This window comes from Furipterus horrens, unplaced genomic scaffold (genome assembly GCF_987537825.1).
Source record: "Furipterus horrens unplaced genomic scaffold, mFurHor1.1.pri manual_scaffold_6, whole genome shotgun sequence".
Lineage (NCBI taxonomy): Eukaryota > Metazoa > Chordata > Mammalia > Chiroptera > Furipteridae > Furipterus > Furipterus horrens.
In genome coordinates, this window is record NW_028327176.1 from 66,414,815 (window position 1) to 66,429,628 (window position 14,814).

General features: G+C 39.7%; 1 protein-coding gene across 1 annotated transcript in view; it reads left to right on the forward strand.

Moving 5' to 3' along the window:
• KCMF1 (potassium channel modulatory factor 1) overlaps positions 1-14,814 on the forward strand; it is a 32,150-nt gene that overhangs the window by 15,705 nt on the left and 1,631 nt on the right. Inside the window, exons 3-5 of the mRNA XM_090281618.1 lie at positions 6,744-6,845; positions 9,028-9,202; positions 11,344-11,626. Coding sequence (XP_090137744.1) covers positions 6,744-6,845; positions 9,028-9,202; positions 11,344-11,626 — 560 coding nt within the window. The remainder of the gene's footprint in view (positions 1-6,743; positions 6,846-9,027; positions 9,203-11,343; positions 11,627-14,814) is intronic.

A 14,814-nucleotide genomic window follows, 5' to 3' on the forward strand; every position in this document is an offset into this window, starting at 1 on the left:
GGTTTTATGTAGAGCAGATAGGTACTTTTTTAAAATGCATTATTTTATAGCAGTGAACAAAATGAGCAAGAAACTTGTTTTTAAGCCTATTTAAAAAAAAAAAAAGAAAAACAGGAAAAGAACTTATCACATGGAACTTAACTCTGTTGTTTTTAAAGCTCTACACAGTACTCAGAGTACTGTGGATATATGAGTTCAAGAAAGAGGCTGGGGGAAATCTGAACTTGCTTTAGACTGGTTAATTATTATATGAAGATAAATGTGTGGTTCTCTTGTTTAAAAACAAAAACCAAGCCTGCTGACATTAGATTTGTGTATGTGTGTGGACATAGCCTGTTACAGGGGAAAAGTTTTGTAAATACAGTAGTGACTTAATGTTTATATGCGGACTGTAGAGGTTTATTCTAGACATTGGTAATCTCCTGTGTTAAGAATATGCACTGACAGGTCACTTGCTATGAATCGTTAACTGGGACCACATGGGGAAATGGAAGCTCCATTATGTTCTAGGCATGGGATCTCAGTGCATGGTAATTCCAAAAGGGTTGCAGATTAAAAGGACTGATGTTGACCTTTCGTGGCAAGGTGAAGCAGAAGGGCAAGACTTATCAATAGCAAAGACAGCATACATGGACATTGGTGAATAAGGATGGGAGAGGGGGATTGAGTAGTAAGGAACAGTAACATTTGGTGTTTTATACAACAGGGTAAATACTTGTTATTTTTCAGTAGCATTGTATATTTAAGCTGTACTTGCCTGATTTATTCAGTTACAAGATAACTGCACCATTGTCAAAAATACAAAATCTAAATTCTTAGAATCAGTTTCCAGGTAGAGGCCTGGGGAACTATATATTTAAAATCTTTAGTCAAATTTAGAAAATACTGACTTAAGCCAATTCAGTAACCCTTAATGTCAACAAGTTGTCATAATTTTAAGTTTATGTGTTATAAGGATATTTATTGTTCAAGTAATAGATATTACTGTATCATGTGGCAGTAGAATTATAAATACTAATGTTGACAAAACCATAATTTTAGGGTCAATAGCTTATCCTTTGTGTGGGATTTTCTTGTCCTGTAAAAGGGATTAGGTAACCATGGGGACATAAAGACACACTCAAAACTAAGCAGTGTTTGTGCTCCTGAACGTCAGGGTGGTGGTCCATCTGTTCCCATCCTACCCCTACCTCGTTCTCTGCTTCTCCTGCCCCGTTTTGTTCTCATTTTTCTTTATTCTGGCTCCTTCCATTGCCTCTCAAACAGTACAATCTTAAGTTACCAAAATTCTTACCCTAAAACATGACTTAGCATGCTAAGTATATAATAGGAAACTTAAAAGGTGATCTAGGAATCTGGTCCCTTCCACAGTGGCGCTTAATTTTCCTTTCAAAAGTCCTCATCTTGTTAACTTCATTTGGCCCAAGTGTGGGAATATCTTCCATTTGGTTGTAATCTCATCTCGTGATTTTTCTATGCAAGCTGCCAAACCAGGTGATTCTCCTGCCCCAGTAATTACTTATGTTGGTAATTAATTCTTTATCCCTGGTTAACAGAAGTTGGAGTATTTGTTTTTGTATTATTTTTCTCTTAATGAAGCACTTCTGAATACCTGCATCTTGCCATCTTAGCACATTTACTATAATGAAATCAAAGACCTTGAGTTACAGAACTGAAATTAATATATAGTGTTAAAGATCTTGATTGTCTTTCTGTTTTATGTCCCCATCTCAAAGGTGCTTTTCTAGTTTGTAGATTATCAGTCTTATCAGATTCTTAGTATTATTATGCATTTCGTATCTATACTTTCCCATTCTGTCTTCCTTCCAGGAATGCATATCCTTGGGAGACTTTTCTCATCTAAGAAGGTTTACACACATACTCAAAGTACTGAAACTTCTGAAACTTCTGCTGCTATCTGTGTGCAATTCAAGTTGTGCATAGATTTTATCCAAAGGCCAATGTGAAAGGAAATAACTTAAAAGGAAGATGCCTTTTCCTTTAGGTGGTTATTTTCTCTTTGGATAAAAATCTTACACACACAGTCTTACGATATTATAATAATACTCTGCATAGCCCAACACCTATTAATTGTTGCAAAATGCAGTCTCAAAATATCTAAGCCGGTTTGTTTGTTTTATTTTAAACAACTGGAAGTTGTTTATCAAAAACTTCTTGGCCTTCTTGCTTTAACAAGTCTGGTCATGGTTCCCAAACAGGAAACAAATCACACTGTCTTGCGTTTCTCAAAGAGGTTACAATCTAGCTAAGCAAGACATATATACGTGAAAAATAGAATAAGTGTGTCAGACACTATCACTCAGTGTCACCAGGCAGGAATGGTACAGACAGTAAAACCTAAATTCCTAGTAAAGAGAGAGTTGATACTTTGTACTTTGTAAACTTATGAGCAGATACAGTTGCTTTTCTCTGACAGGAAAAATATCTGACCACCTTTCTGGTATCTTCCAAGAAAGGTACATACATGTCTACTCTCTATTTGCCTCACAGGCACATCCCATTATGACCTCCCTACTGTTTTTTCACACTGTCACGTTTAAACGTTATTTCTCATTAGTATCTTAGGTTTTCTTTCATTTATTTTTTCACTTGTTTGTGTTTATTTTTAGAGAGAGAGGAAGGGAAAGAGAAAGAGAGGGAGAGAAACATTGATCAGTTGCCTCTCACATGCCTCCAACCAAGGGACCTGGCCCGCAACCCAGGCATGTGCCCTGACGGGGAATCGAACCAGAAACTTTTCAGGTTGCAGGATGGTGCCCAACCCACTGAGCCACACCAGCCAAGACTTAGGTTTTCTTAAGGCTATTTCTCAGTCCTGTGGCATATAATCAGGACAACTGGCTGCTTGGGCATTAGAAGAACTGAAATCACAGCAGAGCCAAATTCCCAGGGGACTTCTGCTTTCTAGACACCAAAGCCATTTGTTTTTTCCTCTGTACCCCCATGCTGCCCTTCCCAGCCTCACCTTCCCGCCTCCTCATCTCCTGCTGCTCTTTACTTCCACACTGCTGTAAGGGACAATAGGTCATCACCATTGCCCAAATCTTTCTCCAGGTGAAAGCATTTAAGCACAGGAACCATGTATTGGCAAGGTGAATCACATATTCTATCCTCAACTCTTTTTTTCCCTAGAGAGAGGCACAAGCCTAAAACTTGAACTGTACATTTCCCTGGGACTTTCTTTGGTCATGCTCCTTTGCTTCAGACCTATGTTCTTTACGACTGAAGTTCTTCGTACTTCAAGGCTTAGCTACCACTCTTAGATTATCATCTGTCCACTTGGACATCTGGAAGAGTAAGGGCCTTTCCTCTAATAGTTCCTCATTATTTCTATCCTTACCCTCTCCTGCCTCCTTTCATCACTTCTGTTAAACTACTGTTTCAGAAACCTCATTTCTAACCTGTCAAGCCTCCTCTGCCTCTAAACACCATTTTATTCCCACTTTCTTCCATTATCCCTTGCCCTGATCCCAAGCTTTTGTCCCGTCCACCCACCCACCCTCATTCTCCCTTGGAAGTCCAATTTATGAAGTTATAGAGCACATTTGCATATGATCAGTAATCATTGTCTGTCTAATCATATCACATTTAAAATATATAAGTTTGTATAGTTGCATCATAGTAAGAGCTTTGCTATCTTATTTGGAGATTGGCCCTCAAGTCTAGCTTCCTTTGGAAAAGCTTATGTCTCAGTCTTTACCACTCAAGACTGGACTTAGGCATGATGTGCACTAAATAGCATATTGTAACTTTTTAATGGAAACTATTTTGCTGGACCATGTAAATGAATCAGAAAGCTGCTAGCAGGCTTTACCAGAGGTCAAGTTTAAACTGTCTGGAACTGGTGTGTCTGACTGAGACATTGTGTTTTCGTATGAGTGACACCATGATGTTCTTTTTTTAAAAATTACATTTTATTGTTTATGCTATTACAATTATCCCTGTTTCCCCCCCTTTGTACCCCTCCACCTAGACCACCCCCCTCTCTCAGATAATCCCCGCACTGTTGTCCATATCCATGGGTCATGCATATGTATTATTTAGCTTCTATATTCCGTATGCTTTCCTTTACACCCCCACGACTATTCTGTAACAACCAATTTGTACTTCTTAACCCTTTCACCTTTTTTGACCATCACCAAAGCCCCCTCCTATCTGGCAACCATCAATATGTTATCTGTAGCTATGATTCTGTTTCTGTTCTTCTTGTTCATTTATTTTGTTTTTTAGATTCAATTATTGATAGATACATATTGTCATTTCATTGTTCATATTTTTGATCTTCTCAAAGAAGACCCTTTAGCGTTTCATATAATGGTTTGGTGATAATGAACTCCTTTAGCTTTACCTTGTCTGGGAAGCTCTTTATCTGCCCTTCCATTCCAAATGATAGCCTTGCTGGATAGAGTAGTCCTGGTTGTAGGTCCTTGCTTTCCATCACTTTGAATATTTCTTGCCAGTCCTTTCCAGCTTTTTTGAGAAACCTGTTGATAGTCGTATGGGATCTTCCTTGTAGGTAACTGCTTTTCTTTTGCTGATTTTAAGATTCTCTCTATGTCTTTAACCTTTGCCATTTTAATTATGATGTGTGTTGGTGTGGGTTTCATTGGGTTCATCTTGTTCAGGACTCTGTATACTTCCTTGACTTACATGTCTTATTCCCTTCACCAAGTTAAGGGAATTTTCTCTCATTTTTTCAAATAAGTTTTCAGTCTCTTCTCCTTCCAGCAGTCCCATGATGCAAATGTTGGAATGCTTGAAGTTGTCCCAGAGGCTCCCTACACTATTCTCTCTCTCTTTTTTTTTTTTATCCTTTTTTCTTTTTACTATTCTCATTGGGTGTTTCCTTCCTTATATTCTAAATCTCAGCTTCATCCACTCTACTGTTGATTCCCTGTAAATTGTTCTTCATTTCCATTCATGTATCCTTTATTTCTGACTGGTTCTTTTTTATGATATGCATCTCCTTTTTTATGCTGTTGAAGTTCTCTTTGAGTTCATCTGCTCTTCCCCTAAGTTCATTCTGCATCTTAATAATCAGTGTTTTGAGCTCTGCATCTAGTAGTTTTTCTCCATTTTGTTTAGTTCTTTCTCTGAAGTTTTGATCTGCTATTTCATTTGGGCTGTGTTTCTTTGTCTCCTCATTCTGTCAGTCCCCCTATATTTGTTTCTGTGTATTGGGTAGAACTGCTTTGACTCTGTGTCTTGGTAGTGTGGCCTAGTGTAGTAGGTGTCCTGTAGGGTCCAGTGGCACAGCCTTCCCTGTCACCCAAGCTGAGTACTTGAGGTGTGCCAACTCTCTGGGCTGAGTACACCCTCTTATAGTTGAGCCTTGATTGCTGTTGTCAGGTCAATGGGAGGGACTTACCCAGGCTGATCAGCTGCAAGGACTGGCTGTGACCACTGACCAGCAACCTCCAAGCACCATGCAGGATCAGCTGTGCCAGGGCCCACTTCACAGAATAGGGCTTACTTCAGCAGGGCTCTGGTGGCCAATGAGTCGCCCCTTGATTGTGTCGCTTGTGGAGCTATTTGGGTGGTAGTGCTCCAATGTGGTCTGTAGCTGTTCACCAGGTGTGCTGCCTCTGGGATTTCCTGGGTGGTGCATGCCAAGATCATCCCCCCACACCCCCTGCCATGTTCAGTCTGGGGCCACCCAGCATAAGCTACGAAGTGATTTGCAGATGGCTGCTACTTGTCCTGGGCTTGGAGTTCCCCAAGCTGTGAACCGAAGCCAGCTGTTGCTAGTGCCAGCCTTGGGACCACTTAGCAAGAAGTATAAGGGTTGCTGAGGCCAGATGCTGCTTTTTTGAGAGGATTTAGAAAAATCTGAATCATGAGCCAAGACAAGCCATTTGTATGGAAAAGCCACTGGAAACAGCTTGGCTGGGCCCGAAAGGTAGGGGAGGGGAGCCTGAGGGAATCACCAAGGTGGGGCAAACAGCATGAGCCAGGTTGCCAGAGTCTCGGACATGGCACCTGCCTGTCAGCTCTGTGGTTCTTTGTGGGGAGGGTTCAGAAAAGGAACAGTGGCCCTGCTAGCACTTCTGTCTGGGACAAAGCTGCCCCCCAGCTCTTGCCCTGATGCCAGACACTTCAGTTCCTCCCCAGTTCCTCCCCATATGCCCCTGGTGCCTTTCAAGCTGCTGCCCTAGTGCTGGACCTCAGAAGAAGTGAGTCTTAAGTAGTCTGTGCATGGCCCCTTTAAGAGCAACTACCTGTGAATCCAGCAGTTTCTGTCTTCCACAGCCTCAATTCCCCACTGGTTTTTACAGCCAGAGTTATGGGGACTTACCTTCTTGGCACTGGAACCCTGGGCTGGGGGGCCTTGCTCCTGAGATATGCGTCTCGATTTTGATTGACCGCACATGTTGGTGGGATCAGCCCGTTCTGCATCCACCCATCCTACCAGTCTCAGTGTGATTTCGTCTTTAATTTTGTATTTGTATGACTTCCATTCAATTCCATTTCTGGTGGTGCTGAATACCGGTGGTTCTGTAGTTTAGTTGTAATTGTGATGTGGTTGTGTGAGGAGGTGAGCCATGTTTACTTGTATCACCACCATCTTAGCTTTGTCTCCCGATGTGCTGCAGTTCTTGTTCAGGACTCCACTGCTTTCACTAGTTCAGGATGTACAGTGTTTTTGCCTGGTTAAAACTTGGTGGCAGTAAAATTTACAGTGAAATATTCATTTATTAAATCTACTTTCTTTTTCATTTCAGATTTGTCCTATATGTGCAGCATTACCTGGAGGTGATCCTAATCATGTCACGGATGACTTTGCAGCTCATCTTACACTTGAACACAGAGCCCCTAGAGATTTAATATCCTTTCCAGATGCAACAGAGGACAGAGTTGTTTGCAACATTTGTCATTTTGATTATTTTTAAGGACAGTATCCCAAAATAGAAAAACTAACCTCTTAATTTTATTTTAGTTAATTTGATGTCTTCATAAAAGTGACTCAGTGTTGAGATGCAATTTCTTATTTCTCTTTTCATATGCTGTGACTTTTATATGAGTCACACTTAAGGAAAAGTTGACTTGCTCACATTGTTAGTTTATAAGATAGTTTGATCAGGTTATAAGTCTTCAGGAGGATGTTTTCATACAAAAGGGGAAAATGCCGATCCAAATTAAAACCTAATTAATGAACTATAAAGAGGGTTTATTTGCTTCCCCTCCCTGTTCTCTGTTGCCTTCTATTATAGGTGGGATGGTAGGCAGATGTGCATTTGGGGCTCTTTTCCCTTTTGGAGTCTTCTCCAGAGAAAGCCGTTTCCTGCCCATCTCTCTGAGTAGGATAGTATACAGTCAGGTCTGTCTCTGACTTCCTTTTCCACTTTCATTTCTGCTTCCCCTTCCAAGCCTGTCTCATGACAGTTCCTGGCAGTGTTCCCTGTACGCTCCCAAAAGTCTGCTAGCCCACCAGAGTAAGTAAGTTTGTAGGCACTGTGCTTTTAGTTTCAGGTTATGAATTGTTTTTCTAAAACTATCACTGATTAACTTAGGTGTTTTGTTCTCATGTAAAGCTTTCAGTGTTCATTGCATTTTGAAATAATTCAGGTGCTAAGCACAACTCTTCTCTGCCAGCCGTTATTCTTAATTCTTTATAATGTCCCTCTGCAACCCTAATTCAGCCTTAGGCCCATTGGAACAGAAACCAGCCTGGTGGTTTCCTTGTCCTGCGGCCCAGCCCCTTGCTCACAGTTTCTAGTTTTCTCATTGGAAACATGGCCCTTTCAAGCTACAGCAAGATAAGCAGGAACGGATGGGAAGTAAAGATGCCAGAATGTCAGCCTAACCTGAGCCAGGACACAATAAATCAAGGAAACCATTCTTTCTCTCTCCTAACACGTTGCATACCGGGGTATTTAAATGCCTTTTAGAAATGATGAGAATTCTTGCCACCCGTACGCAGTGTGCTAAGTGTAGGGACCCTGAAAGCAAAATAAAGAAAGCAGTGATTATTTTTTTAAGAGCATAAGGAAACCCAGATGGGCCAGAAATACTTCAACCTCTGAGTCACTTTCCATTTTGTGGAAAAGAACCCTATAATAGTACTCAGAAGGACTGTGTTTGATCCATGCTTCCGTCCGTCTCCATGAAGAATTAGGCAAATAATTTAAAACCAAGCTGTTATCCTGACTTTTTTCAGCAAGTTCATGAACCTCTAGTGAAATTGGTATCTATTGAGTAGAATGTCCCTCATCATCTACATCGTTTCTATGAAATTTTTATAAGAGTCTCTGGTTACCAAGAGAAGATTAGATTATGTAAATTATAAGAGTAAGAGAGGGCATTTGTTACATTTTAGATTCCAGACGAGTTCTAGAAAACAAAATGTTGGCATAGCAGGTATCCTGGGAATATACTGATTTTTCAGGTACTTCAGGTGCTTTCTGGTAACTGACATGAGGGAGTGTCTTCTCTCTAAGCCTCCTAAGCACCATAACTTTTTTCTCGTTAAGCAGCAGCATTGATAAAGAACTTAAAACACAGTTTAAAACTAGTAATCCAAAGGACTCCAATTTCTGAATTTAAATTATTCATACTGTTTCTTTCTCTTTACAGACTTTAATTGAAATTTGGTCAGCTTATGTATTAGCACACTCTCCCCAGATATAAAAACTGATGCTTATTAATTGTGGCTACTTAATGTAAACATATAAGAAATTCAATACAGAGCATCGTGGTAAGGGAATGTCTCACCTTGAGTATCTGACTGGGTGATGCCTTTCTCCTTGTCTAGTAGGGTTATTTTGGTTATCTTAGCTGGAACCGGGAGGAAATTTCTTTGAAAACACACAATATACACACATTCTCACATTGCTTGAGAGTTAATAGCCCTTATAGACACAGTTGTGACATTTGCATTCTAAATTAAATGTGCTATTTTAAAATGCTTACAATTTAGAAAATCTTCATCTATCTAGCAAAGGCTTAAGTGATATTTTTTTTTCTGTCTATAAAATACTTGGGTCATTTTCTTAACTTTGGAGTCATGATGAATCGAGTGGTGTTCGACATGTACGTAGAATGTTTCATCCTGGCCGGGGGTTAGGAGGTCCTCGTGCTCGTAGATCAAACATGCACTTTACTAGCAGTTCTACTGGTGGACTTTCTTCTTCTCAGAGTTCATATTCTCCAAGCAATAGGGAAGCCATGGATCCTATAGCTGGTAAGTTAGATTCATGTTAATAAAGGAAATGCCTTTAACATTTTTGGTGGAATTTGTGGTCCTAAGTCTCTCATCACACTCTTACAGTCTTTCACAAAATTTTCCAAAATTTTGTAAGTACAAAGTATTTTTAAAATAGGCAGCCTGATGTTCATATTATTCTGGTATTTCTTTAAGTACTTAGAGGCGTAAGATAATAAGACGTGGCTCTGTTCTGTTAGTGGCCTGCAGTGAAACCCAAGAAAATCATAAGAGGTTTCAGTTGAAAGACCGCCAGAATTTCATGGCTCGACCTCCATAAATACACAGATAAGAAAACTAATTGACAAGACTAAACAATTAAGCTCTTCTCTTACGAGAAAGTAAAGTAAGAGTTTCTCTGTTGTTGCTTTGATTTGTTAGCTATATTGTTGTGGAACACTTAAAAGTGCATGTCTTAATTGCTTAGGAAAGTCTTACTCAAAAAACAACACTTGAACATGAAGTTTATAGCAAGTCACAGGTTGTAATGCATGGCCAACCCAGAAGCCGGTCACAGACACAAGGGTGTAGGGTCAAACTAAAATATCAAAAATCACTGTAGGTTACGGAAGGAAACCAGACTTGGGTGGTGAGCACACAATAGAGTATACAGATATCACATTATGTTATTAGCCAATGTTACCTCAATAAATTTAATTTTTAAAAAAATTGCTATAGCCTGAGACTGACACACACCAAACACTGATAGGCAGTAACAAGTCCTAAATATGTGCACATAGTAGAATGTACAGTATACCTGGAAGGCCATGATATGCCTTGTAGAGCATACTGAAACACTGGGAAGTGTTAGTCTAAGGGAGAGACTAGGACAGTTTTTGCTCATAAATGTTCTATACATTGTGAGATACACAGTGTAAAATCATTCCAAATGTGCTTTGGGCCTTTGGATGTGCCATAAACCCAGTGAACTGAGTTTTGGGGATTTTAGAAAATATTTATTCAGAGGGACTACAGTATTTACCTGCTGTCTTTGGTAGCAAGTTCTAAAACTAAAGGTTAGTTTCTGGGCTGATGGTTGTCAGTGGGGAGTGGGGATTAAGGGACTGAGTGAAAAAAGGTGAAGGGATTAAGAAGGACAGATTGATAGTTACAAAATAAAGTAGTTCTGGGAGCAAAACTCAAAATGAGACATTCTCTCCATTCAGTTTTTTCTGTCAGTGAAAATTAGTTTATTTTAACGATGGCTAATATGAAAAAATGATGTAAGAACCCCTGGGGTAAGACGACAGTGAACAAGAAAACACAGCCATATTTTCTAATGAGTTTGAATGATGGAGAACATTTGCCAGCCTGGGAGTGTCTGTGGGACAGTTGCCAATTCCATGTATGCTAGGTAGGTAGACCTCCAAGTAGGACAAGGCCATGATTGCACCTTCCCTAGTTGAAGATGCAGGGGCAAAGGTCCACATCACTCTTAATGAGTACCACCTTGTTGAAACAGGAGAGTGGATTGTAACAGACCACTAAATAGGCTGTACAGTGCGGAGCCCACCAGCCTTACTGAGCATCTGCACTGGTACTCTGGCACTCTCAAATGACAGTCCCAGGAAGTACCTGAGAGGGAAGACAAAGTCAAGTGTGCAAGGGTCACAGTTAGAAATGACGCAGGTCTCTTGGATTTAATTCTAATAATTCATTCAATTGTTGAATAAATGTTTGAGGGCCTACTTTGTATCAGGCACTGTTCTAAGAAATGGGAGGATCATAAGTAGAACATTTGATCTCTGCTTTCCTGGAGTTCATGTTGAGAGGGTTTGTATATTCTGATGTGACTAGTATATGGACCACTTTAAAATGCTAAGAGAAAGTGTAACTACATCAGCTCATTATGCAAATAACTTAAACAATTCTATGTTTTGCTCAACACAAAAAGAATTGCATGTGAGTTAATATTTATATGGGTATTCCCCACATATAACACCTCCTGCCTCTCCAGGAGGTATTCTGAAAAGTATTGCTCCACCTGAAACTACATGTTGCCATGGGTACCTGCCTGTTGGCCATCATTTGCAGTGTTCCTGGGGTAAAACGGTGATCTGTACCCTTTTGTGTTCTGCAGCATTTAAGTAGACATTAATCGTTTCTGTTTCCATTGGCAGAGCTTTTATCTCAGTTATCAGGAGTGAGACGTTCTGCAGGAGGACAGCTTAATTCTTCTGGCCCTTCCGCTTCTCAGTTACAACAACTGCAGATGCAGCTGCAGCTGGAACGGCAGCATGCCCAGGCAGCGCGGCAGCAACTGGAGACTGCACGCAATGCAAGTCGGCGCACTAACACAGGCAGCGTCAGCACTACAGTCACACAGTCCGCAGCAACAACCAACACAGCGAGCACGGAGAGTAACCAGCAAACTGTCCAGAATTCCCAGTTTCTTTTAACAAGGTGCCTTATTTATTAACATTATTTGCAGAAGCAATATTTATTAGCACTACACAGTCTGAAATAATCTCTTTTGTACTTAGGTATGTTATTACAACACTCTGCCTTTGATCAAATCGTTAAAGCTCATGGGTCTCCAATCAAAATTGGACATTCAGTATTTCCCCGAGAATATGAAAAATAATTCTTATTTTAGATAAAGTAGGAGTGCCAGTGGTCTTGTTCTAACAGCATATCATCATCTAATTAGAACTTCTTTTCCCACATTGCCCATAAAACTTAAACACCACATCATTATGTAAATGGGGCATACGAGGTACATTTATTATCATAATTTCTTTTTGTCAATTTTAGTCTGTGAAATATTAAAAAGTATAAGACAGGATTTCATAACATGTTGAAAATTTTATAAAGAAGCAGTATTTTACTTCTTATGGTCGGTGCACACACAAAAAAGTAACTACTGAAAAAGGGTTTACCACAGTGTAAAAAATATTCATTGCACTCAGTAAGTGGCTCTACTGGATGGAGTAGATTTCATATTTACTTCTGAAAACTACCATTAGCAACTGAATGTATTCCTGTGCCAAAAACCTCACAGGCATTTTGTTTTGTGACTTAAGAATATAAAGGATTCTAGAAAGAGCTATAATGAGTAGACTTTGGCTCAATGGAGAATAAATCTGGACTCATTTGGGTTTTTAATGGAACAGAGAGGAATTTAAATAAAGTAAAAACTGAAATGAAGAGGATAATTAGTGTAATATATCAGTTGTCTCCAAAATGCAATGTGTGTGACAGATGTTAGAAGAAAATATCATTTCTATGTATATTTCTTTTTATCTCATACTTTTAAATACCTCTGGCATGTTTATAGAGTTGTAAATAACATGCTGTGGATGCAGACTCAACAACGTTTGTGGACCTCTGTCTAGAGCCCCAGCTTCGCCATTTACTGCTTGGGACCTTAGACAAGTCACCTAACTTCTCCAAGCCTCAGTTGTATCAATATCCTGTGAGTTTTGCCTCAGGAGAGAGAGAGTTGTATTGAGGATGAGTTGAAATATTCTTATGTGTATGGTCTGGCTCAGTGTCTGTCATAGAGTAAAGGCCCAATTAATGGGACCCATTATTCTCATTTGTTATGGATTTAAGGGAGAAGTTTCAAGGGGGGAATTTACCTTTGGATTATCTCTGCAAAGTCAGTAACTGCTTGGTTATTACCAGAACATGTTTCAGATAGATCTAGCCTGCAGCCATATAAGCTTACCTGTAGGGACTGGCCAGCAGCAAGCCTATCTATCACTTGCCAGATCTAAGAGAGGAGACCTACCAATGTGTATATCCACTGAGAGCTCGCTGACCTGTGGATGGAATGAATGTTTTGTCAGTGCCATTTAGAAAAGACATCTTCTGCCCTGACCAGTGTGGCTCAGTTGGTTGGGTGTTGTCCAACAAACCAGAAGGTCCCCAGTTTGATCCCAGGTTGGGGCACATATGGGAGGAAACCGATTAATGTTTCTCTCACATCAGTGTTTCTCTCACTTCGCCCCTCTCTCAAATGAAAAATAAAGTTTAAAAACTTAAATAAAAAGAAGACATCTACCTACCCTTGCCCCATTGTTTTTTTGTTGGGTTTTTTTTTTTTTTTTTTTTGGTGGTTGTATTGTTTGTCAGCCCCATACTCAGTGGGCTTGATACCGGATTTTTATCTGCGCAGTTTTTCTGTACTAACATCCAGTTTGCATGGCGCAGTATGGGTGATTCTGATTGGAGCTTCTTGAAGGCCCCCTTCCATCATCTGACACTTCACACTGCATAGTACCTTGCAGTTTGTGGACCACTTTCCACATCTTTCATTGTATCATTTCTTCCTGACTTGTATGATTTACCTAAGGCAATATTTCCCAAAAAATATTCCCTGGGATTTTAGGTATTCTAAGGAATATATGTAGTTACTTATGTTCACTTTTTTTCCTGATTAATAATTTTGGGCAAAACTAAGTAACAAAAACAGTTTATTTACCATTGTGTTTCTCAGAACTTCAAATAATGTATTAACATGCATTGTGAATGCTCAAGGCAAGGAAAGTGGCTCTAGTGTCTCCAAGGGGAAATCCTGGTCTCTGGTCACACAGCTATTATGTGATGGGGGTGGGGGGTCCAGACCTAATCTTTCGTTGCTTTGGCTGGGGCAGTTTCTGTTCGTCCAGCCCTGAAACCAATGGTGAGGACACAGTCTTTTCGGGATCATTGACCTTTTAGAAGGTGATTAAGTGCCTGTGTCAGATTTCTGTCTTGGCAACGAAGCCAGCTGGTTTTGCTAAACCTGATTTGGAGATTCTTACAGGCTTTGTAGTTACCTCTAGATCCCAAATGAAGTTTGGCCCATCAAGAAACCTAGCCCTAATCTAGTACTAGATTCTATCTGCTTTTCAGGAAAGAAACATTTTTTTTTTCAGTTATTTCCTAAAAATCAGAGCAGTCATATTGGAATTACATGCTCTCCAAAGCGTTGGAGCCTCAGCCTATATGTTTCTACTTTTCCTGCTTACTATATAGAAAGTCCTCTATGTATCCTTTATTTTTCTATAGTGGCTTTGACTTTAGTTTTTTTTTTTTCTTTTGCAGAGGCCTTTTCTAAAGCTAAAGACATGGAATGTATTTCAGTTTTTAATACTTATATAGTTTTTGATCGAAAATATGTAGCCTATTAGTCTCCTATTCTATTGGATAATTTCTTAGGATATTCTTAATTTGGTTTTAACCATTAATGTCATCAGTCATTTTCTTCCACTGTAGATTTACTAACTCTTTATATAATTACCTTCCACATCCTTTTGCTTTAAGTTCTGAAATTTGGATCTTTTGTTTTCTGAGCCGTAGATCTAATCATTTGGTGGTTTTGAACTTGATAGCTATGAGATTTTGAGCAAGTCAACTTAACCTCTGCTTCAGCTTTCTCATTCTGTAAAATGTTGGTAATAACAGGACTTAACTTATGGGAGTTAAAGGAAATAATACATACAAAAATCACTTAGAACAGAGTCCGGCCCGTAGTAAGTGCCCAGCACATATCCTCCATGGTTACTTTGGGAAGCCTCTGTGCCTTTCAATATTGGTAGGATGGCAGAGAGCAGGTGCCAGCTGTAGAGAAGTGTGGGCACCAAGTGTATCTGGGTTCTCTGGGA